At 45.3% G+C, this 25,936-nt stretch overlaps 1 protein-coding gene across 1 annotated transcript in view; it reads left to right on the top strand.

The window, feature by feature from the left end:
- ITGA9 (integrin subunit alpha 9) overlaps positions 1-25,936 on the top strand; it is a 326,387-nt gene that overhangs the window by 185,264 nt on the left and 115,187 nt on the right. Inside the window, exon 18 of the mRNA XM_032861219.1 lies at positions 21,818-21,968. Coding sequence (XP_032717110.1) covers positions 21,818-21,968 — 151 coding nt within the window. The remainder of the gene's footprint in view (positions 1-21,817; positions 21,969-25,936) is intronic.

Here is a 25,936-nt window from a genome sequence, read left to right as displayed (position 1 = left end):
AACCATGAGAGTTAAGTTTGGGTGGATGTAAGAAATATCTATCCCATTATGAACCAGTGACTGCACTGAAACACACTTTTGTTGATAAATTACCTATTATTTATCAAAAGAAAGTAATACTAAGATTCTTTATCTTTTGTTTTCATTTATTGGGCAAAAGATGATATAACACACACCCCCCCACACACACAAATACTTCTCCAAGCCACTTAAACGTTAATTAGCATTACTTTGACTTCTGACAAAAGTGGTAAATTAAAATGGCACACGTTTTGCCAAGCTGAGAAAATGACTTCAAATAAAAGAAGTGGATATCAGAATTTTTTTAAGGTAAAGAAGTTCCAGCAGTTATTGGAGAAACCAGTTCTAAAGAAAGTTCACAAATTATCAGGCCATTACTTTCAGTTTTAAATAGGTCTTCCAAAAAGTGTCTTAGGGACAAAGTAACATAAAACAAAAACACATGAATTTGCAGACAGTAAATGTTGGAAGTTTGTTTTGGATCAGAAAACTTTATGTGGTGGGAAAATGTTCACTTGCTCCAAGGTTAAGTATTAGGTTAGCGAAGTCCTGATGTTCCAGCTGCCCATTGATGGACATAGTCAAGTTCATCTCTGTGCCATTGTGCATTTCTTGTATTAAGACATAAAACCCAAGGCTCATGGTTGGTAAGTTAAAACAGTGGTTTTAACAGCCTCGACTGGTGGTTAAAACAGCCTCGACTGCCCCTCAGGAGTGTTGATCAGAACCAGGTCTGCTCTGTGGGCCCAGAAATTGATAATTTCAGAACAGTTACAGTGGCCGAGACCCAGACCCCCCATATGTATCAGCGAGATTTAGCCACAGAGAAAGGCTGTGTAACAAAGCACCTCAAAACTCAATGGCTTAAAACAGCAGTCATCTCTTTTAATGGATCTGCAGGTTAACTGAGGGTTGGCGGGTCCAGGCTGGACTCAGCTGGATCTTGGCTGACTTGTCCATGCATCTGGGGTTCAGCAGAGAGTAGGTTGATCTCGGCTAGGTTCAGGTGACCCAGTTTAGCTGTGCTTCATATATCTTTCATTGTCCTGCTGGAACACTCGGCTAGCATGGGCTTATCCTTCTCGTGGCTTGGCGACAGCACAAAGGGCAAGCAGAAACATGCAGTACCGCTTAAGATCCCAGCTCAGACCCAGTGCACTGTTACTTGAGCCTTACTCTGTTGGTCACAGCAAGTCATATGACCGACCCCCAAGTCAGGAAAATATTTTGTGCCCCCTTAACGATAGGAACTGCAAAGTCACAGAGCAGAGGACCTAAGTTCATGGAGGGGTGAACTGGGACCTAAAAGACAGTCTGCACTACCACATGAAGAAGAGGGCTGCTCTCTTTCCTGATATCTTATAGTTTCTAGGGATGTTTCAGCCTTTCTGGTAGTTCCGTCATCCTTGACTTAGACACAAGACCTAGAGACTGGGTAAGGAGATTTTCTGAATCTCAGAAGTGGTGCCCTTGGGCAAAAGCTATGATCCTGTCCTTAGGATGAGTTATTTCTCAGGAGGCTCCCCTGGTCTCTCAAAATAGCCTTTTGTCTGGATCCCACATTAAACCTTCATTGTATCTTGGGCCCCTGACTGTCCCCAGAGGAGTCATCAAAGAAACATTAATTGGTAATTGGGTGGGGAGAGACACAATATCAAATGGTGGTTTTCCTTAGACCTTCACGTAGATCCAGGTACAAAGTGAGGGAAGGCACAGGCATTAAACTGCTGGTGGAAACCAGGGTCTGAATTTGGTTGACAAAATCTTGGTTGTTGAACCAGAACTGAGCTACTCTGGTTTATTACTGAGCTCTGTTGAGCCATGATTGCCCCGGGTGGGAGCCGTGATTGCCTCCGGGTGGGATGCACATCCCGTAACTGCTCAAATCAGGGAAACACTGGGCATCAAGCTGCCGACATGACCGGTGTGTGTGCCATGCTCTCCCAGCATGCACCGTGTAGGTGGGAGAGGCAGCCAGGGGGTGGTGGCACCATCTGGTCAGTTCTAGAAGAGAGGAAGATGGATCATCATAGGACCATGGAGCGGCTTCCAAGAGGAGGAAGGAAAGAGCATGAGGAAGAGGATGCAGGTATTCTGGGCAGAGAGAAAATGTGAGCAGAGGCATGGAGGTGTGGAGGGCCAATGCCCTCAAAGATCCGCAGGTGTCTGGAATGAAGGTGAGGAGGTCAGGAGGACTTGGTGAGGGTTGAGGCAAAGACTGGGAGCGACATGGTGTGGGTCATCTAGTCTTCTATTCCACTCAGCCAAAGCTTGAGTTTTGAGTCAGCTTTTCCCCAGCCCCCTCATTTCCTAGTCCCTGTCACAGGTCCATGGGATCCCTTTGTCCTGGCACAGGAGCACCCTTGGCAGTGTTGGACTTGTGAGACATGTTGTGTTGGTCCTCACCGTGGTGCCTCCCCAAGGACTTCAAAAGGGCAATTTGGACTTGACTTTTGCCTTTCATAGTGTCTCTAGAACCTAGCTCTCATGTTAGCTGCGACCCACTGTACTGAAAAGTTGAAGCAGAGTGGTAACAGAGAAAGATCCCTCTGACGACTGGGTGGACAGCTCAGGACCAAGTGTGTGGCTGAAAGCAGTCAAGTGCCCACCATACTGAAGAGTTTTTGTCTGGAGAAGACTTGAGGGAAAGACATCTGGGAGTGATTGGGTCCCCCATAGTGGCCAGGGATCCAGCCAGGAAATGCTATCTGTGACAGGGACCCATGGATGTTTTGATTTTTCTCTCCAGAGAGCGTGAATTCTGGCAGGCTTGCTGTCTCTTAAAGCAATCACCTCTTTAATTAAAGGTGCACAGTCTTCAATGGGCTTGAGCTCATTCCCAAAACACGCCATTTCCAGAATGCCCAGGACTGGGATGAGGCTGTCCAGATTGTTTCTATTGAACAGAGCTGAAAACTCCCATTTGTAAAAGGATGCAACTGTGTTTTGTTTTGTCTGTCTGAATACCCAGAGTATCTAAGACTATAGCACCTATGATCAAGATAAAGAAAAAGAAATGTAGACTACGGCAGTTGATCTAAAAATACATACGTATATATTTTGATGCTTCCCATAGGAGACGAGTGGAACATTTCAGTGCCTTCTGGCCAGCCAACCTGAATAATGAAAGAACTCTTAGGGGAAGTGAAAAGACACAGTAAATATTTACGAAGTTAGAAGAACATCTAGTGGCCACATGTAATGGTCCTATGTTGGTAGCTTTAACAATGCAGTTATCACAGTGGAGGTGTGGGGTCAAGTGCATGTCCCAGAATCCTTGGGTGGGTGACAGGTAGCTCCATCCATGAAAAATCAGCCTTCAAGACAAGAATTGCTGCATCCAGAGAACTATTTAGAACCTGAAACAAATGATTCTTCTCAAAAGTGCAAAGTGGCCAGAATCATCAACTGCATAGCATGCGGTAGAAGTAAAGTCTTGTTTGATAAAGAGGAAGAGACCCCTGTCTATGGAATGCCCACCATGCCCTGGATGCCCTTGAGGGTCATCATATACTTAGACCACACCATATCTTACCAGCTGTGCAACCTTGCGCAAGTTGCTTAACATCTCTGTGCCTGTTCCCTCATCAGTAAAACAAGAGAAATAATAGCGACACCTTATTAAGTTATTCCAGGTAATTCATGAATTAAAACATATTTAAGTGCTTCCAAAAGTGCTTGGCATATAACAGACACTCAGCAAATGAGAGTTAGCATTAGTCTTTCGTTGAATCCTCTCAGTGACATTAGGAAGTAAATATTATTACACTCCTTTTAGTAGGGAGGATACAGATGCTTGGGGAAGCCAGGTTCCTTGCTCAAGCCATTAAAGCCAGGAATGGCTAATTCTGCGTGTTGCTCTCCTCCTATGCACTAGTCTCAGTGGCTGTTGGGGTTTGATACCCACTGGCTCTGGACCAGAAGTACCAAGCCTGGTGACCTTGGAGAGGAAGTCCTCTGTGTGAAAAGTCCCATCCTGAAAGGAGACGGATTGGTTAAAATATCCGTTATCAATCAAGATGGCTTCCATCTGTGCCTGCTCATGCTCCCTCATGAGCTGTCGGACATGTGAAGCTTTACACCACAGCGTTCCCTTCTGGAGACAGTCGCTGCCTATCCTGCCGGGTCGGTGGTGGTCTCTGCATTGAGTCACACGTTTTTAATCCATATAGGCTGGATTTCCCTCTCCATGGAGGGCCTCAGATTTGACCTGAAGCTTGTGGCTGGCACGTCAGCAGTTTCCTCAGTTGTAAAGCCGCCATCCTTGTTGTTTTATGAAGGAAGGTGAGCAGGAGCTGATCAGAAACCTGGAAAACTTGTGCCCTGGCCAGAATGTTAGCCTTCAGATTTACTGTTTTTCTCCTTTGCTGTCTGTCTCAGATCTGGAAGAAAAATGCAAAAGAAGTTTATTGACTGGGAGCAGCTAGCTTTTTTAGTTGCTGTTTCTGGAATCTCTGGAAACAGGAAAGGTTTTTTTCGAGGGTTTATTCTTGAAAGAAAAATGAAATGCTCCTGTGAATAGGAGTTGTTGAATAAGTGGAAGGATTGCTCATCCTCACTCATCTCTCTTGGAATAAGTCTTTGCTTTTGCTCTGATGTGGGTTCCCTAATGGGAGGCAGCAGGTGTGTCTCCCACATTTCAGGAACACTTCAAGGCTGAGAGGACATGTGGGTGGTCTTTCTGTGGGAGTTACCTAGGCAGAGGGTAGGATTTGGGCCCCGGGCAAGGTAATTAGCAGACTCAGGCAAGCAAAGAGACAATCACACACTGGCTGGGGAGGGAGGGTGTTGAAGGAAGCAGTGTCCTTCCAGAGTGCCTAGCTTCTACGCACCGGCAGGAAGTGACACGACGCTAGTATACTCATTTATTTGACAAATAGTAACAGAGCACTGGCTACGGCTATACCAGGCTTGGTGGAAACAAATAGGGACAGTTTACTGCATCACGATGTAACACTAGCATATCAGTTACTTATTGCTGTGTAACAAATCATCCCAAAACTTCATGCCTTGGAGAAACCACTGTTTATTTATCTCTTGATTCTGTGGATCATCTGTTTAGGCTGGGCTCAACTGTTTGGGTCTTCTGGTCTCCTGGGCTCCCTCATAGATCGGCAGCCAAGTTCAGGTTGGCTGGTTGCCTCTGTTTGTGATGACTGGCTTATCGTTGGCCAGAGTTCCTCCACTGGCCTCCACGTGGTCCCTTGTCCTCTAGCCAGCAAGCTCAGGCTTATTCTTATGGTGGGGCAGGCATCCAAATTCTAGGACAGCAATGTCCAAGGACTCATGAGGTCTAGTTTCATTGTCACACACTGTTGGCCAAAGTGAAGTCACAGAGTCAACGGGATTCAAGGGGTGGGGACATAAACTCTGCTTCCTGATGGGAGAGGCTGCAATGTCACATGACAGGGGATGTGAGTGGAGAGAAGCCATCAGTCAGTTCATCATACCCAGATATCACAGTGGACGGCTGCTGCTTCATCCTGCAAGGGGATGCTCAGGAACCGTGGAAAACACTCACCTTATAGTTACTGCATCAGAGGGGCCAAGGGGCTGGGGTATTTGACTCTCAGTCATTGGTTGTGGGCTACTCTGGGGTTGGGAGGGTAGAGACAGTTAATTCCCTGGTACCACCAGCCTGTGACAGCAGCCTTGTCTGGTTCTAGAAAAAGACCTTTGGATACGAAGATGCAAACACTGGCAGCTGGAAGTCAGCAAGACTGAAACAATCCGAGGGGAGTGGCAGGGTCATGGGTTATGTCTGCTACACCCACTTTTTCAAAGAATCTCAGTTGATGAACGTCTTCTGGAGTTTCTAACAGGAGCATTATAGCACCTTTTGGTCCCAAGGCTTCTTCCCTTTAAAACTTCCTGAGAATGCTTGCTTTCCAGTGTTTTGCCAGATACCCAACATTCTCCATTACTATCGTAAATTTATTTCCTATCACATTTATTTGTATCTTACTGCTTTGTCCTTCTCTGGCAAACATGACCACGTAATGCCCACATGCTGAAGAGCATTTGGGTTTTAGAGCAAACCCACAAGCCAGGCACAGGGCTGGGAGCTTTGTTCCCATTTTCCTGAGGACAGCAGCAAAGGCAGGTAAAGGATGTGTCCACAGCACATCCCAGGCAGAGACGATAAGACCTCTGGCCCCTCTGTCATCCTGGGAGGGACCTGAGTGGAGCGAGGCCAAGCAGCTGTGTTTCTTTGGAGCCCTGGCTCTAGCCAGGCTAGGGATGAGCACAGAGGGTGACTCTGTGGTTCTGAGATGCCCTCTCTGTTGTCCTATGGAGTAACCTAGGCAGGGTAAAAACTAGCCCAGCTTGCAGGGGTTCATGGTTGGTGGTTTGTGTGTATGTACTGGCAGCCACAGCATTTCAGGGACAGAATGGGAAGCTGATAGGCAGGAACTAGAGTCACTTATCTGAGGTCCAACAGAAAGTTACATGGCAGTGGCAGGAAAAACATGTGCTGGTGAATTTCTGAGTTCAAGTCCAGTGTCCTAGCCATTAGACCCATCTCTTGTGTCTTCAAATGGCCATGGCAGCTTGGGGAACCTGGGCAGTCTCTGATGCCCAGTACGCTGTTAGCCAAGTGGAAATGATTGGAGGAATTTCCTATCTCAGGGTGGATCTGAATTGTAGCTTCCTAAATGGCTTACCAGTCTCAGTGCAAGGTTGGGGACAGTTGGCTACCACTTAAGGAACTCACCATGTTTCCCTTGTTGGGCAGATTGAGAACATGGAGGGGAGGTCACTTCGTTTTCAGGCATCCCTCCCACTCCCCCACGCCCGACAAACACACACACACACACACACACACACACGAGGAGCAGCAATCTATCCCAGCAAATATTGGATTTCAGGGATGGCCTTCTGCATGCTGAGCAAACATGGGGACTTTCCATCTGGATAATGAGAGGATGGGGAATCCATAAAAGAATGTGGAAGGCAGGGCTGCAGAGTAACCATGGCAACCGCAGAAGCCACTGGGAACGTGCCTGCCCATAGCCCACCTCCCTCCTGAGCAACCTGGGGAGCCTGGGTCTGCTTCACGGGTGTACCTAATAAAATTTTATTTGGTAATATTTTCCTTGGCTTCCAAATAGAGCTGACCACTGGAAGTTTTATGTGTAAGCATCTTTCCAGCAGGATCAAAATGATATGGCTGTTGCTTTCCCTCTCCTTGGACTTTTAAGCTAAGAAAAGGAACTATGGAGAGAAGGTAGTAACTAGACCCCTCACCTCTCAAGTCGAGAGCGGACGGGGAGCCACGTGCTGTTTCTTTGCGAAGGTGTTTGCGGTTGATTCTGTGGCTGGGTCAGTGGTCTCTTGCCACCATTACTAGCCTCCCCCATCCTGGAGCAGACTATTATTACTGTATGAAAAGCCAGATTCCAAGGACACGTAGTTGTTTTGTTTTCCAAAATAAATCTTCCCCCACACACCCTTCTTGTTGTCCTGCACACGCCCCCTCGTGAGCATCCTTCCTAAGTTTGTTCTGGCCCTGCTGCTCTCCACAGAGGCAAAACCCAAGACAACTGTGGCCAAGGAGGTACGAGCCTTTGGCTTTGTCCCTAGTGGTCACCGGCCCCCTCCCTGAGAGCCAAAGGTGACAGACTTGGGTATTAACATGGACCACCCGTAAGTCACAGTTCCTTGCAAATTGCCATGAGAAGGGAGGTACAATGTAAAGAACTTCTAGATTTTATGATTCTGCTTTTCTGACCCCATGCCAGGTGATTTTTGACCCAAACATGATGAGGCTGGGTGGATGCTATTGGTGCCACACCCAGATCCTTTGCACTGTGCACATGCCCAGTCCCAGCTGCCATAAGTGTCAGCTGCTAAGGGCTCACAGCTGCCCCTCCTCTGGTCTGGAGAATGGCCCTCGCTTACAGGAGTCACCTTGCCTGGGAGGTGACACCCACCCCAGTGCAGCTCTCAGCCAATGACTGACCCATTTGGGGGACAAAAAGACCAGCCCCTTGTCTCAAGTGTAGGTAATTCCATGCTACAGTTTGTGCTCCAGAGCCCCCCTGTGAATTAGGAACTCTCCCCAAGACCACAGTCTTGCTCAGCATCTTCCCTGCCCCAGCCTCCTTCCATGCCCCTTGCTCACCATGGCATCCCTTGAAAAAGCACCTGAATCCCCATCGGAGACTGCTTCCAGGGAAACTGACCTGACATCCTGTTTGTTCGTTCTTAGATTGCCTAGCTAGGCAGCCTGATTTTTTTTTTAGGAAGGTGAGTTTTTAGAGAAAATGAAATCAAATGTGTTTAGCAGATATCAGGAAAAGAGTTGCCAATAGACTGTTGACCTGTCCTCTTGGAATTGGAAGGGTTTTTTTGGTTTTTAAAAACCAGGCCTGAGGCGCCTGGGTGGCTCAGTGGGTTAAAGCCTCTGCCTTCGGCTCAGGTCATGATCCCAGGGTCCTGGGACCGAGCCCCACGTTGGGCTCTCTGCTCCGCAGGGAGCCTGCTTCCTCCCCTCTCTCTGCCTGCCTCTGTGCCTTCTTGTGACTTCTCTCTCTCTGTCAAATAAATAAAATCTTTAAAATAAAATAAAAAATAAAAACCAGGCCTATGGGGTGATGTGTAGGAGGTCCCTTCAGGTGGTGAGAGGGATATTGTGTCATTCACTCACTCATTCATTCATTCATTCATTCATTTATCTAAGTGCGTGAGCAGGGGGAGGGACAGAGGGAGAAGGAGAATCTCAAGCAGGCTCTGTGCAGAGTGTGGAGCCCGGTGCAGGGTTTGATCTCACGACACTGAGATTCTGACCTGAGCCCAAACCAAGAGTTGGAAACAACCAACTAAGCCACCCAGCCTCCCCAGGATTTTGTGTTTTTAGGATTACTTCTAATTGCTTCTTCCCCAGGACTTTGTTTTTAAAGAGGGCTCTGCAGACACAAGGGATAAAAGGAGAGGGGGGTACCCTGGTGAGGGATGGCTTTCACTGCACAGGTCCTGACTGGAGTGCTGGGCTCTTTTTTAAGAATATTTTCTGTGATAATGGAATTTGAACAAGAGGTGAATGCCATTGTTTCGGTCGACAGTTGTGTTTCTTCAAGAACAAAAATGAAAAACTAATTTTTAAAGTGTTCCTTTTGTTTCTTTCTCCTCATGTGGAAGAACACACACAAAAAAAATTAGCCTTTTAAGCCAAGAAGGAGAAGATTCTCTTTGTACCTATGTACTTCCCTGGCCCACCTTCCCAGGTTCATCAGTTTTAAAGATGGCTCATTGTTAGTCCAGGGACAGTGGAATTGAGGTGAAGGAAATCCACAGCATTTGTAAATATCTTATTATACACCTTTCAGAAATGGCTTTCTTGTCTTTCCTCTCTCCCCCAGCATGGCCTCTCCTTCCTGTCATTGGCCCCACTCCCTCCCCTTCCTGTAGGATAGACGCTCTAACCTGGGTCCGTATCCTCTTAGTGATCTGTGCATAGGGTACATAGAGTTTGTGAACTTGAGTAGGAAAACAATCTCTATGTTCACTAACTTCAAACTGGAATGCCATATTTTATTCAATTATCAATGTAGACAACAAAGCATAGGAAATATTAGGGGGACTCTGACTGTCACACATAGAAATCACTGATGCTTTCCTATCAAGTTACAAAGTTGCAGTTGTTTCAAAATATCATTTACATTCATCCCTACTTCAAAGTTAGGGTAGTTACTAGACCCACTGCCAAATCTTATTACTTAATGTTACAAAAGAAAGAACACATATTACTAAACCATATGTTTTAAAATGTAATTATCATGTTTTCGTATGATTGGTTTCTTTGTAATCTGATTTTTCATGTTATGCATTTTAAAACATTATTTTGGTAAGGGGACCGTTCATTTCAGGAGACCACCAAGAGTATCTGGTGACACAAAAGAACAAGCTAAAAACCCCTGTTCAGAAATTTTTCCTGATTATGAGAAAAGTTACATGATGGAGAAGCCAATGTTTTGCTTTGTTAACAGAAGTAGACAGAACATTTTTATTAGGTAGAACTGGGACCTCATTATAAAATTGTTGTCATGTTATATTTTTCTTTTTTAAGGTAAGACCAAACTTGGAAACCACTGAAGGGAGTATTTCCCTGACTCTCTGTCTCCTAGGGTCTAAAATATACTGATTAAAAAGTATACATTCCTCCCTTGTTCTTGGTTTATTAAAGACACAGGTAACTGCCCATCAGAACTTTGATGAGCTCAAGAAAATTAGTGCCTCGGGCCCAAGGGAGAGAAAATGGGCTGGGGAGTGAATGTGGTACCCACTTTGTGGACAAGTGGGCACATTCACGGTTGTTCGACATGCTCTGTCTGCTGTGTGTATTCTTGTTTCTGCCTTCAAGGAACCCCAGAGGACCCAGGCAGGCAGACCTATATTCTCCTTGCTCCTAGGGCTCCTCACCACACAGGAAAAAGGTTTCCAAACTGGGGAGGCTTGTAATTTCAACACGTTTAATTGTCTGTGACCATTTAGGTCCCCCAGTTGCTTCTTGAGCTCAAAGCACGGGAAAATTATGGCCACAGCTGACGTTCTTGTCAAGGGACCACAGTGGCCCTGCTGATTTGGGTTCTCTTGAGTTATCTGTCCTGCCAGCTTCCGTGAAATGAGGATCTGCTTCTTGCATTTTGGGTGTGTGGTGGCCGGGTTTTAGGAGCAGCTGATGTGCCAGGTAGGGTGACGCCACACCATGGCTGGGTCGGCTCGCACATCGTGGCACACCATCCTGTCTTATGACATCAGACCTCTGAGTGGCCCGCAGATTTGGGGAATTCCTTTGTGCCCTCCCCCCACCCCAAGTATTCTTTGTCTTTAATCCAGTTGTTACAGTGAGTGGACCTGATTTGTTCCAGATGTCCTAAGATTTAGTGATTCCAGAAACTACTAAAGTAAAGGCTGCTGAGGATTTGAATTCCTGTTAGCTGAGAACCAGCAGTTCTTTTCACAGTTAAACAGATGGGGCAGGGGGAGGCCGACCCTCTAGCTTCTCATGTTTGCCTTGTTAGGAAAAGGATGCCCATTGAAGCAAACACTGTTTCTAGCACTCCATGAGTTACTGAATGAGCCAGATCTAGGACCAAATTGATGCTAGCAAAGTCAGGAGATAGGCATGTTATTTTCTTCAAATCCCATATATTTATGTTAATTATCTGACTGTTGCTAGGGAAACCACTATTTTGACTCAGATCACCTCAGTAAATGCTTTTCTCTCACTTTATGAGCATAAAACTGGCCCAGGTGGGTACATTTGCAGGAGATAGAGGTATTTCTGGCTTCATGTAAGTGGCTTTCAAACCAAAAACTCAGTCTCAGGAATCATTCTGGTGACCCACCGTAAACTTTAATTGACATGCCTTACAGAGGTGTCTCGTGATCTCTATCTGTGGTTAATAACCATATGGATCTGTTTTGCATGGTTAGAAGGGGTTTATAAAACTTGGTGAGATGTGAAGTGTGTCTCAAACTCTATGGCATGATAACCCAGTTTTGGAGAAGTTTAAAACCTACATACACGTAGCGTGTTCCGTGTGATGATAGTGTTTTCAGTTGATGCAGCACTTGAAAATATAAATGATATGAATATTAAAACCTCTTAAAGTTATGGATTTAAAACAAAAGAAGAAATTAAAGTAGACAGTTGTTGTTTAGGTTTTCTAAAGTGTATTTGAAAGTAGACACATGTCGAGATAGATGCTGGGAGGGGTCTGGGACAAGCCATGTGAGCACATCAGCTGAGGCAGCTGAAGCCCGGGCAGATGACGGCGGTGCCCATCCAGGAGACCAAAGGCAGGACAGCTGGAGGAGAGGCTGAGTGGTGGCAGAGGTAGGGCATGGAGAACTTCGAAGCAGGCAGCTCCCAGATGTGTCAGTGAGTCTGAAAGTAAAATGTGTTGTTGGCTGTGAAGTGAGAGGATCTCAAGCAGGTTGGTTGGCGTAGGGAGTATCAAATGGCTTAGAGCAGGTGGTTCTGGGCTGGGGCTCTAAGCCACAGGGGGTTGTCTGAGGCCTGGGTTTGCATGGGGCCGGCTGTATGATCACCACAGGGTAAGACTAACCATCAGTCAGAAATAACACCTCCTATCATCCTAGAGTTTATTAAAATATAAAACATACTGAGATCTGACTTCTTAAATATATTGAGGATTGTACCTTTTTGACCCAGTATACTTTTTGGGTATTTCCTGGTGGGGTTTTTTGGGTTTTGGTTTTTGGGGGGTTTTTTTTTGGGTAAAATAAATTCCTATTTGCCACAGTCACTAGAACCTTATAAATCCGGAAACTTTTGTGATTTTTCACAGCAGTGAAAAATTGGCATTTGAATTCTGAATAACTTATCAATGAGATCTATAGGCATCCAAAGAGTTAGGCTGTCGCTGACTAAAACTAGCCAGCAAATCAAAAACAATTTCCCATCCCTGTAGGAAAGAAATTTCAGAGATGGCAATAGATCATTCTGTGAGAACTTACTCCTTCATAATCCCTTGCTGTCCTTCATGGTTTCTTTGTCCAGAGTTCTCTCGTGTGAGAATGACCACCTTGGGAAAAGGAGAGCTTCTCTGGCTTATTACAAGCTGAGAGAAAGGGACCAAGAGTCTGAAAACATGGCGCCCCACACTGAGTGTATACAGAATTTGGTGAGGACATTCATCCTGGCATCTTACCTATAATGGCTGAAGTTGGCAGCTTTATTCTTTGGAGACAGAGAAATGTTGGGGTTCTGAGAATGGGTTTCCATATTGTTTGGTCTAAATCCCTCATTTTCTATATAGAGGTGTTGCTTGGGTCACCAAGGAGATACCTCCAGTCTGGCTGTTCTGTAATGAATCCAGGGGGCTTTGCATTAACCCTCAGAAGCAGCAGTAGACTGGACTGGAAGAGCTCTCAGCCCCTAGAGGTGAGGAGAGGCTGAGCTGCTAACACCATAGGACATTTTGGGGAAAAATGGTGTGAGCCCTATTGAGCCCCAGAAGTATCCACAGCTGGCTCCCCAGGCTCAGAAGCTGAGAGAAGTCCCTCACAGAGCACATGCCCTACCGAGGGGGCCTTAGAAATTTGTGTTTGTTGTCGTCTCGGCCTTCTTGAATTGGTCCCTGATCATTCTTTCCAAAGTGGATTGCACTAGGGTAGCTCAGAAATACATGCTCCTCAGATTTAGCAAGTGTCCTGTTTAACTCCAATGGGTGCTGGTTTAGGACAGGGGCAATGTTCAAGACAGTTAACCACCCCTACAGTGACTGGTGTAGCTACCGTGAAGAGCAGTTGCTGGTCACGGGCAACCAGAACAGCACCCTTGGTGTAACCTCCTGGTGGTCGCCCCCCCGGGAGAGGGGTTGTTTGTCCACCCATACCACGTTTGGCAGGACTGTTAGGCCTGTGTGGGCTGGAACTGTCAGTAGAAGTGGAGCCTGTGGCACCTGAGATGAGTGGACGTGAGCAGGGCAGGGATCGCAGGGGTGGAGTAGGGCTTCTTTAGGGCCTACTGTTCACAGTCAAGAGGATTGACTGAGCTGCTCTGCCAGGACAGGCCTCCCTCCCTGGGTCATGATTCCATCTATAAAACTCCAGAGTAAGACCCTCCCCACTCCCAGCAGGCCCTGTGTCACAGCTCCTGCTTCTGTGTCTCTGCCTGCTCTGCCCACCATGTAGCAGACAGAGGCGCTGGAGAGAGACCCTCCCTCCCAGCAGCAGCCCTTGACCCTGGCCTACAGGACTCACATGTCAGTACTTCCCTCACCTCGCAGCTGGGAGAACTCTGAGGTGAACATTCTGTAAGTTTTCAGTAACCCCAGCAGGATGAAGCTACAGGTGCCCACAGAGGTGACGGACTTGATGTCACATCCTTGTTTTGGTTGCCTGTCCCAAAGAGGTCCACGTGGCTGGCTTCCTCGTCTCCCACCATGTCAGGCGGAACCAGTGAGGCTTATCTGCGCTGTGGATAACTTTGGGCATCCGATTTTGGTGAAACTCAAAATCACTCTGTGAGGAGAAAGAACACACATATGGAATTTCTTTTTCTGACATTTCATAACGTTTATTGCAGCGTTTTATAAGCAAGTACGTTTACAAGCAAGTACAAGCAAGAGCTAAGTATTATCAATTTTACTTTTTAAATAATCTTGTTTTTACCCAAATGTACTTTATTTTCCTTAGATCTCTTCTTTGCAAGTAACATGAACAAATATGTACCACTGAAGATGAAGCATAAATCCACCATACTGTTAAAAGTAAAATACATAGAATTTACTGAATGTCTAGGACAGTCCTGGCCAGTGGAGGCATAATGAAAGCCCCATATTCAATTAAAAAATTTCCAGTAGCTACACTGAAGAATTAATGTGAAACAGATGTTATTTAACCTATCTAATAATTCATTTAAACATGTAATTAATATGAAAATGATGATTGAGGTTTTTACATTTTTTCTTATTTTATTGTGCTAAGTCTTAGAAACCAGATATGTATTTTATACCTAATTCAGAGCTGTCACATTTCCAGTGCTCTCACGCCACCTGTGACTAGTGCATGCCGTGTTAGACAATACTGGCCTAGAGCATGAACTTCAGAATTGTTGCACCCAGTAGGTGAGGGAACCGAGGTAATTATACCCCAGTCACCACTGGTCATTGGTCAATGGCTGCTCCAGGGCCATAAGGGACTTCATTGTTTGGCACTCTGCTGGCCTGCAGAGAAAAGCCCTTCAGCAAAAGATGGGGACACTGGCAGATGGAATTGCAGGCTGCAGTGATAAGACCCCAGAGGACAGAGAAGAACCACCTCTAGCCTGCTGCATTTTGTAATACTTTCACTATGGTACCTTATTAGTTACTAACTAATTGGTTGCAATACTGCCTGGCATTGATGACTCAAGATAACACGGTTAAGCTCGCTGGTCTAGAAGATCAACCCAGAACTGGGACATTTGAGATTTATGGGAATCTGGATGCAGCCTATGTCATCATCTTGCTTCTCACTCATCTTACTGCTAAGGGATGTGCTTTTCCTGCTCCTTTCCATATTATTGGAGTCCCCTTCATCCTTTTACCTGTTGTTTACTTTCTTCTATGCCTGAAATCTACTTCCTGTTTCCACCCCTGTGCTCCTCATTCTTTAAAGTGGGGCTCAATTCCTACCTCTTAAGATAACTTCAGTCTACAGTGATTTCTTTCCTCTGAATTCATTTTGTACCTTAGTCTGTACCTGTTTTGTTTTTGGCATTTTTGGGGGGGGGTTGGTGAGGGTTGGCATGACTCATCTTATCAGCTTTGTAGTATATTTCCTTCACATCTAATCAATTTATTTGGTACCTTTGTGCATATCCCTTCTAAGATATCAGATGAGCAACTGTGGTTTTTTGGTTTTATCATGTTTGTGATTTTAAGCACTAATAGTTGAAAAACTCTCATAATTGTCAACAAAGTGCCAAGAAGGAGGTTGCCCAGCTGAGCTGCTGAAGGCATCCAGAATCACCCTGAATACCTCCACCAATTTCAAGGAAAATTGTCAAGAGGAAAATAAGCACTTCAGATAGCTTTTGTAAAGAGGAGACACCTCCCAATATTCTAAGTAGTCCAAATGCTAGGAAGGCAGACACAATTTCTTTTCTCATCTTATGATAGCCAAGTAAGCTTTATGCAAATTTTAGGCTATTTAATTGCATGTTTCTGTATTTTAAGAACACTGGGAACAGAGGGAGGAACACCAGACCTCCCAGGGAAGTTGGGAGGGCTGCCCGGCTTCGCCACAGGGACGTGATTCCCTCTCTGGCCTTTAACTGCAAAATGATGACTCCAGTGAGCCCCCCTCCAGCTGTCCAGTTCCATTTCTGATTTTATGATGTCTTCCCATTTGTAAGAATAGGAAGGATTGTCTGTGATTTTAAATTGCAGTGGCTATAATTTATATCCTTGCTTTTATGACACATTGTTGAGGCTATCTGTGATTTGTTGGATCCTGGATTGTTACTCAAGGAATGCTGCCCCCAATTTTGACGTTTGTCCTAGGGAAGAATATGATCTGCTTCACAATGTCCTTTTTAATATGATTTCCATGGATGGAAAAACTAAGGATTGCGTGTGTGTGTGTGTGTGTGTGTGTGTGTGTGTGTGTGTTGTATAATCAGGCTTAGCAACAATTTTGTTGACAGGGCTGTCTTCCCATTGTTGTAGGACTCATGGCTCACCCCATCAGTAATGCCTTGCCAGATACTCCCCACCCTTCCCCCACCGCCCTCTGAAGAATTCCTTCTTTGTGCTCTCATAGCATAAGGGACTTCCTAGGGATGTTTCTTCATCCCTCTCAGTCAGCACTTGACACATGTTGATGTCAACTTTTGTCTTACGTGTTTGGCTCCTCCATTAGACTGTGAACTCCTAGGGGTCTGGGACCTGTATCCCTGACACTGAAGTTGAGAAGGTAGCTTTAATAGTAACAGATGGATAGATAAATACTAGAAGGAAGGGAGGGAGAATGGGGGAGACAAAAGAATGAAGGCGGGAAGGAAAAACACAGATGGATTTGGCTGCCCTATACCATTATCCTAGTTGTCATTATCAAATACAGTTGTGGGTGGCAAATAGATCATCAGTAATAATAAGGGTATGACAAGTTTTTAAAACTCAAATATAGTTGGCTAGAATGCACTTGATTAGCTCCTGTATTGACATCCTTGACTCGGTCTAGAGTGCAGCCAGCAGCAAAAGAAAATAGAAGTATTATATCTTATGGAAGGTGGATTATAACTGCAGATTATTTACATAAAGTCATGGTTTTAATCTTTAAGACTTAGGGAAAATCTAAAATGATCCAATGGATCATTAATTATTAAACACCATTGAGCTACTTTAATTTCTTCCCTTAGCATCTTCTCAAAAAATTACCTGCATAATATTGCTTGCTAGACTGTAGAGGGGAAAGAATTTACTTCGGTGGCCTCAGGCATTCAGCATATGACAGCTGATACGGAAATGGATGGCATCTCCCCAGTGAGGACTTCTGAGTGGTGACAAGTGATGTCAGAGAAGGGTTCTGCATCCCAGTGCTATCGACATGGCAGCAGTAACACGAATCAGGACTAAACTTAAATATAAGCCCAACATATTCCAAAAACAGCTGCTGTAAGATGTATTAGGGCAGTTACACTTATTATTTTTCATAACAAATGAGCATTATATTTCCAGCAGGCTCTCTATGTGCTGTCAGATACACTTTATAGAAACTATATGATTTGTATTGTATGTTGATTGTTAGTAACACTTTTCATAAAAATATGAGTGAGTGGTGAACAAGTAATAAGACACATTTAAAAGGTTGCACAAGCAAATTGGAATTAATGGCAAAATATCTCAGGGAATAAGATTCCCCGAGACTTAGAAAGGTAGTTCTATAATAAATAAGCACTGGTGGGATGTTTGCTGAAAACCCTTATACCCGAGTATCATACTCTTTCAGTCCTGACAGAGAGCTTGGTCTCCGTGGGGGTTCCGTTCTTTTTAGATGTCATAAAAGATTTTTCTTCCCAAAGCCCTTCCCAACTGAGATGGAGTTTATGTAAGAACTGTAGCTTAGATGACCTTCATGCCAAAGGAAGTCAGCATGAAGTTGGGCAGTAGCTCCAGCTCAGCCACTACATGGCTCCGTGACTTTGACCAAAGTGGGTTCCCCTTTGGGTGGGGGGAGGGGGTGGGCTCATGTCTCCAACTATAAAATGCAAAGGTTGAGCTGATGAACTGTTGTGGTGATGTTGGGCACGTTCAGTGCTCCATTCCATAAGGGTTCGCTGAACACCTACTGTGTGCCTGGCCCAAGTCTGTCACCAGGGGTTCATTGATGAGCAAATCAGACCTTGCCCCCTGGGGATTAGATTTTAATAGGGAAGAGATGTTTCTTAATCAAATAACCACACAATTAAATGTGTCCTCCCAACCTTGGTAAGTGCTGTGAGGGGTTGGAGGAGCACATGGGGCTAGAGGGGCTCATAATAAGGAGATTTATCTTCCCCAGGAGAGAGATCAGAAGGGGCCCACGATGGAGGGGGCAGGTCTTTGAAGGCATAGAGGTGCTTCTTTCTAAGCCCAGCACAGCTTCTTGGCCAGCCACCTTATCTCTGCTTCTCCATCTCCTCGCCTCTAAAAATGGGACTGACATCAGGAACGGCTCACGGTGTTGTAAGGTTTCAGAAAGATGACATGTTTCAAAGCATCCAACACCAGGCAAATTACATTTTGTTTTATTTCTAAGAATAGCTTTGGAAGCAAAGACGTGCTTCCAAAGACCTATGAAGACATGAGTCTTAGACTGTGTAGAAAGTGAAAACAGCTTTGAGGCGCCCCTTTATAAGGAAGTCTGAGTTCACATTCCGCCCTGGAAGGCGCCTGGCTTCCCTTCGCCATGGAGCCATGTTAGAGTCACTTGACTCTGAAAGACCAGGAAGGACCTTGCTGCCTGATTAAGTGTCAGAGACCCGAACTCCGGGTGCTGGAGAAGGTTAGACATCCGGGCCTGCTCCCTTGCCGTTTATATGTGAGGAAGGGAGGCTGTTCATGAACGACAAAACTGGAATGAGGAGGCAGCTCCCGACCCCACGGTCCTGTGCTTCTCTGTATTGTCTCTCTATGTTCCATTTGGAAACTATGGATAATTTCTGACGTGACTGGGCTACTTTCGAGGGCTTAGGCCATTCCTTCTCAAGAGAAAGCAAGCTTAGCACGCCCTCGTAACTCCTCCAGGCCTGAGGATTACTCCTGTAATCTTACAAAAGCAAACAGGAGGACAGAAATAACCCATCAATTGTTTAAAATTAAGATGGCCAACAATAATAAGTAACTACCACAATAGCTTGAGGTCAGGGTCTCAATGTATTGGAGGCCATTCAAGAATTTGAAACTTTTCTCTAAGTTAATTGTTCACATCTTGTTTGGATCCTCAGAGCTCTCCCTTCCAAAAGCAAGGCCATCATTGCACATGTTATCCTTGCCGAAGTGCCGGGGCGTACAGGAAAGTGAGGTCTTCTCTTCATGGATGGGAAATGAGGACTGCTCCCCCCTACCCCCGAGGCAATCTGTATTTCAAAGGGTTATAGCCTACTGAGATTTTGGATATATCGCCTCTCTTTCATGCTCTATTTGTTGTATTAATGGTTGCAAACAGCAATAAACATGTGTTATTTAAGTAGAAGAAGAATTTATTGGAAGGATATGGGCTGATTCAGAGCATAGGCAGGAAGCCTGGGGAACCAACATGAACAGGAAACAGGGGAGACCAGGCTTAGCTTAGGATACCACCCCTGGAATCTCAACACCGGTGTAGCCACCTCAGAAGATCTCAGAGGACCCCAGGGTCTTTGTGCAACTTCATGGCCCTGCTTGGGAGCATCTGCTGGCCATACTAACTACGCTTTGATCTTATGACTGCGTGCCCAGTCAGGTGCCCACACGTTAGCTATCAAGAGGAGGGGAGAAGGAGGGCCTACCCCCTTTCTTCTGATGTGCCCCTCCCACCTATTTTGAGATTCCTCCCAAACAGAAAGGTGTCAGGATGCTGAGCAGAGAAAAATACCAGACTCTCCATTACATAAACTCTGATTAAGCTTAATCACATCATCCATTAACTGGTTGGCCCAAGACGGGCTACCAATGTGAATTTGTTTTGTCCACAGCTCATGTCACACAACAGTCATCCATCTCATGTGCACCTTCATCGTTGTCCTCATCCGCATTGTCCTCATTCCCTTGTCCTCCATGGATGGCCTGCTCACTCCCCCACATCCTGGGCTGCCATTTCCCTTCTTCTCTTTGCCCCTCAAGTGTTCCTTCCTCCTCCTCTCCCTTCCCAGTCTTCGACCCTACTTCTGTTTCAGTGCAAAATGGAAGCAATCACAAAGGAACCTCTGCTTTGTTTCTAACACCCGTCTACTCACATGTCAGTGCCGTTGGCTCCAGTTTCTCACCTTGTGCTGGCTGAGGCCAGCTCCTCCATTTGTACACCAGGTCATCCAGCAGTTGTTCCCTGTCATGTCATTAGTTGTTCCCTCTGTGATACATCCTTCCCATGCTCGTGCAAATATGCTACGATCATTTCCATCTTAAAAAAACAAAAACCGGTTGCCTTGAGCCCACTCCCCACCCCTGGCTGTCATCCTATTTCCCTACTCCTCTTTACAGAAAAACTCCTCCAAATAGTTGAGTGCACTCACTGTTTCCATTTATTCTGCTCCTCCATCTCTTAAGCCAATTCTAGGCTTCCATCCCTATCACGCCACTTAACACAGTTCTTAATGAGATCACCGGTGACCTCCAGGTGGCTAATTACAGTGGCCAGTCCTAATTCTTCATGTTATTTTGACCTGTCTGCCGCATTTGACAAAACTGATTACTCCTTCCTTGGAACATGACTGCTGTGGCCGCTTAGATACCATCTCTCTTGGTTTTCCTCCTACCTCCCTTGTCATGCTTTCTCTTCTCCTCCTCACCCACAACCCCTAAGTGTGAGACCTCTTCTCTATCTATGCTCATGCTCTAACGATCATATCCAGTCCCTCCCAAATGTATATCTCCAGCCCAGACCCTCCTTTAAGACTTAAACATCCAGCTGTTCAACACCTCTTCTTAAGGATCCAGTAGCCATTTGGATTTTTTCCTGCTGAACCTTCCATACCCATGGTCTTTCCTGTCTCAATGAAGGACAACTCTTCCCTTCCAGTTGTTGAAACTAAAATCATTGCAGCTGTCCTTGATACCTCTTTTTCCCTAATACCCCTCACCCGATCTGTGAGCAAATCTGTTGGCATAACCTTGGAAACACATCCAGAACATGGCCTCTTCTCACTATTTAAGTGTGGTCTGAGCTGCCTCCTGGGTTACTGTGAGAGCTTCCCAACCAGGCTCCCTGCATCTCCCCGACCACGCACTCTACAGACCGTTCACATCACAGCCAGTGTGAGGCTTCACATGTGAAAGTCAGGTCACACCACTCCTCTACTCAGAGCTCTGCAGGAATTTCATCTCAGAGTCAAACCAAGGTCCTTGTGACAGCCCCAAAGTGCCCCATATGATCTGTCTGTCCCTACTCCCTTTGCCTCTCTGAGCTCATTTCCTCCCACGTTCCCCTTTGCTCACTCCTCTTAGCCATTCTGGCGTTCTTGCCAGTCCTTGAATGTGCCAGGCACAACTTTCCCTTTACTAGTTCCCAGGTGTCTGTGCATCTTGCTCCTTCTCTTCCATCAGGTTTCTACTCAGAGGTCTCCTCATCAGTGAGGCTTCCCCAACCATCCTATTTAAAATTACAACCCACTCTCCCTCCAAATCTGGCATTCTCTACCCTTCCTACCCTTTGTGAGTTTTCTCTGTAGATCTTATCACAGTCTGACCTGTATGGTTGCTGCTTTGTGTATGTGTTTTCTGTCTCCCTGGAGCTGTAAGAAGGCAAGAGCTCTGTTTTGTTCACTGTTCTCTCTTCTAGCAAATAGAATAGTTGTGATTGGCAGGTAGTCAGTACTCAAAAACATATGAACGAATACATGGTCAGATTCTGTGTCTAGGCTATTAAACATCTTACAATTTTCTGAGATTGATGGGAGCCCCAGAAGAGCCTAGTGAGTTAGGCTGTTAGATGAGGAAGCTGACTGCTTGCACAAGGATGCATGGCTGGTTAATGAGGTTGCTGGAACGTATGGTTCTGACCCCAATGGAGTTTCTGTCCCCAACCCCAGCTACCCTTTGATGTCTCATATTATGTTAGTGAAAGCTTCAGAGCACTCATTGCTGCTTATTTTTCCTTACAGCGTTGATGGGAAAACCCCGTATCTAGCTTTGGGGGCTGTAAAGAATATCTCCCTAAACATCTCCATCTCAAACCTCGGGGACGATGCCTATGATGCCAACCTGTCCTTCAACGTTTCCCGGGAGCTCTTCTTCATCAACATGTGGCAGAAGGTAAGGAAGGCACCCCTGAAAGAGAGTCTTTGTTCCATCTGGAGCGTTTTCTGGCTTTTATCATAGTTTGCAATGTGTAGTGATTCTGCAAACTTTTTCACTCTGTGGGGTATCATTCAGAACTATGAGAATTCTTTCCCCCTGAACTTAGAAGCTGCATTGGAGCAATATCCATCTCTCACACTGTCTCCCTTCCTTGCTGTCTTATGGAGCCTTCTCCCTACCATTTTATGTCTGACCCCTTCTCTGGACACTCGTGTGTTCTAGGGAATTCCAGTTTCATGTCAGTGGTTGTGAAAAACAAGATAAGGAATGAGGACAGGTCGCTGCTTACTATGCTTGTTATCATCCCTGGTGCACTTGAGGCTTTCCATTAGGGGGTTGCTTTGGCATGTTTGCTTATGATATATTTGAGTGAATTGAAATGAAATTATTTTCATGAACTGAGTGAGTTTTTCAGATGAATTCGTGGATGTGAATAAATTAAGTAGAATGACTCGGAAAGGAAAAAGGAGTTGGTATTCTCTCCTGTCCCATAATTCACCTCAACGAACCACCTACAGGAAGAAAAAAAGAACGAGTCTCCAGCAGGCAACAGGAATGAGTGGGCTCAGACAGACCTCACCCTCCCTGGTGGTTGCTCTGAGTTTTGACGGCAGTTTTAAAGGCAATTCTTGGAGCTTTTCAGCGTGTTTACAACATGGAACTGCAGCGCCTTGATGTCTGTGTTAAATGGAACCAAAATCTCTTTCTGAGGAACAGTTCCTCCCTGCCCATAGATAAGCACTGGGAAAAGCTTCAAGCCAGTGGGCAAACTTCCGTTCAGACACAGGTCCTGGCAGTTCAACAGTTTTGATAGGATTACACCAACCTTGCCCAGCATAAGGGGGCCCTGAAGCTAGAGAGTGACCTGAAATGCTCACACTCCAAAAACTTCACAAGAGGTTATCTCAGACTCTGCTGCTTAATAGCTTTTAGGAGCACTAGGGTTGGGGAGGCGACAGAAGCAATCAAGAAGGACTATGGGAAAGGCATGCTTCCCATCTTCTACACCCTAAAAATGATCCCGGTTTAAGCCCAGTCAAGAGAGAACCAAGTATCTATAGGGTTCTAGTATCTCTGGCTCCACATAGAGTGTCTTCTACAGCATGTCCTGTGCCCTGATGCCATCTTCCTGTAGGTGGTGGTGGGAGAGGGGCTCACTCAAGGACAGATCTGTAAAACTCATCTCTGTGGTAACCGAAAGGATGCAGTTGGTGACTGTGTCATTATGTGGCAGGTTCCTCTCACTTAGGACCTACGGGAGAAATTTCTCTCTGGTCTCAGAATTAGGAATAGTTGTGCTTTTCCCGAGTATTTTGGCTTATTTTTACCTGTAGACAGTCATCCCTGTGAATAGGCTTTGTTCTCTCTGTTGTCTGCTAGAAAGTTCTGAGCTGGCCCCACTCTGTCGGTATATAGGATTTGGTGGTAGTATTTCACAAACTGTGTAGCTTCCTAGATCCTATTCTCTTTCCCTTCATCGTAGTTTTCTTTTTAGCTTGGTGGCTGCATAATACTCTGTCATAAAGTATACTATGGAATACCCTCAAATTCCTGTTACGTAGATATTTCATTCCAGTTTTTTCCTCTTTAATACTGTGATGAATGAGAGTGCCTCGGTGGCTTAGTCAGTTAAGATCCAACTTTTGGCTTGAGCTCAGGGCATGATCTCAGGGTCGTGGGATCAAGCCCCATGTCAGGCTCCCCACTCAGCTGGGAGTCTGCTTGTCTCCCTCTCCTTCTACCCTTTCCTCTCCTCACACTCTCTCTCTTGCTCTGTCTCTCTTAAATAAATCTAAAAAAAAAAAAATACTGTGATAAATGTCTTTCACAGAGATTGCTATGAACAAATTATTTTTAGTCTTGTAACTCTTTGGGGAAAGCAACATAGTGTTTGTTGACTACCTACTATATACCAGGGGTCTTACATACATTTCCCATGCCCTTCTGCATTCAATCTGGTTGCATCTGCCATATTGGTGGAATGCTGCCGGGGAGAAGTAGGAGAAGTAGGATGAGGCAGGGATGGCTAAAGGTGTGCCATCATAAAATGTAACCTTGGTCTGATTAATATAGGGTGTGAAGAGATGGAAATATGCCCAAGAGCATAAATCACTCAACAGAATTTTCTCCTCTTAAAGCGATAGGAGAGCATTATTGCCACCCCTGTATCATGTTGAGCACCTTGAGGGGTGGTAGGTAGCCCCAGGCATTCTGGATGAGGGGTCTAGTCAGGTGAGGACAGTGCACCTGAAAAGCCCACAGATTAGTCATCAGCTATCATAGCTGATCATTTTCATCTTATGTACACTGAATCCCAACAACTTTGGGACAGGGAGCCCCAGTTTCAATTTGTCAGAAAGATGACAAGGTATCAGGGGCTCCTCAGGATGTGGGAAGCATTCGTGTAAGAAAGGTTAACAGGGCACAGGGACATCACATAGCTGCCCCTTGGGCAGGACCAACTAGAAAAACAGTCATGAAGACCATCAGTGTAGCAAGAGAAGGGAAAGAAACAAAAAATCCTCTCCTGTGTTCACAACCACAACTCTAAATGGAGATGTAAATGGCATCGCTCAGCCCAGAGCAGGATTCACACAGCACCCAGATGAGTGGTAAAGAGGAACCAGGAGAGCCCACTCACCCTGCGTAGACCTAACATGACCAACATGGACCGTACAGAAACATTCTAACACATAAACTAAGAAAAGTGCAACTCAGGATACAGAAGGAAAGCATACCTTTTAGAAAGATTATTAATAGAAAACAAAAGTAAATTTTATTCTAGCATTCACTTTTCTTGATTAAATTCAAGGGGAAAATGAGCACAGTGAAAGATCAGATAGAATGATAAGCTGGGATGAAAAGAGAATGAACTTAGAGGCAAACAAAAGTAAAGATTGCAGATAAGATAAGGAAATGTAAGAAAACCAGGAAAGCAATGGCAGAATTAAAATGTGTTATAATCAGGAAAGAGCAGAATTAGCAGTAGAAAAAATTGTTTCATTGTTACACAGGGCATATTTGAGACAGTCTCTGAGAATTCAGAAAAAAAGAACAAAACAATGAAGAATGACTGTGAGAATTATAGAGGTGGAAGGTGGAGACCAGAGAATCAGCAAAAGGAAGTGGCTCCATAATTGCTGGAATAGAAGACATGAGTAGACAGCAAGGAAGGATCGCCATTTTCTTGAGTGAGCTCCGCAAACACCCTGCAACAACACTGAGAGCCCTTGACTGTCAACACAGAGCTTCATGAGATTTTGAATTTGAAAAATATGAAAGTGATGGTACTGATACCTAACAGAAAACAAAGAAACCAGTGTTCCATAGGCTTCTTTTCTGTAACAGAATTAAAAAGTCAGAATAGTTTCTCTTGTGAATTAAGAATTCTATACCCAGCCAGCTTGCCCTCAATTGTGAAGACAGAATAAAGATATCCTTGAATATATGAGAATTTATTAAGTCTATTAACTCTCCTGGTTTGGATTTCCCCAAAAGCAGACCCCAACACAGTGATGTAGGTATAGGGAATTTCTTTGGGGGAATGATCTCTGGAGTCACTTTGTGAGAATGATGAGTTTAGACGAGGAAGGGAGGAAAGACGGGGAAGTGTGCACGGATAATCCGTGAGGAACTCGGGCTCCATCCCACTGCAGATCCTCAGACAGGCTCTGTGGAACACCCTTCAGAATCACTCCCAGGGGTAAGGAGGCTGCTAGGGGATTTCTCCACCAATTCTTACCACTCATCTACAGGGAAGCCCTCTAAGGGCATCAACTCTCTGGCACTTCCAGCCTTCTCTGGCTATGGGCCACACTCCAGCAAACAACTCCGGCAGTGAAAAGTTGGAAGCCTTTGGCCTGGAGGGTGCTGGCTTCAGGTGACCAGTGCTCTAGTTGGTTCTAGGGAATGTGAGCAGGGCA

The sequence above is a fragment of the Lontra canadensis genome, unplaced genomic scaffold (assembly GCF_010015895.1).
Source record: "Lontra canadensis isolate GAN:19392208 unplaced genomic scaffold, GSC_riverotter_1.0 scaffold20, whole genome shotgun sequence".
NCBI lineage: Eukaryota > Metazoa > Chordata > Mammalia > Carnivora > Mustelidae > Lontra > Lontra canadensis.
This window is presented reverse-complemented; position numbering and strand designations above follow the sequence as displayed.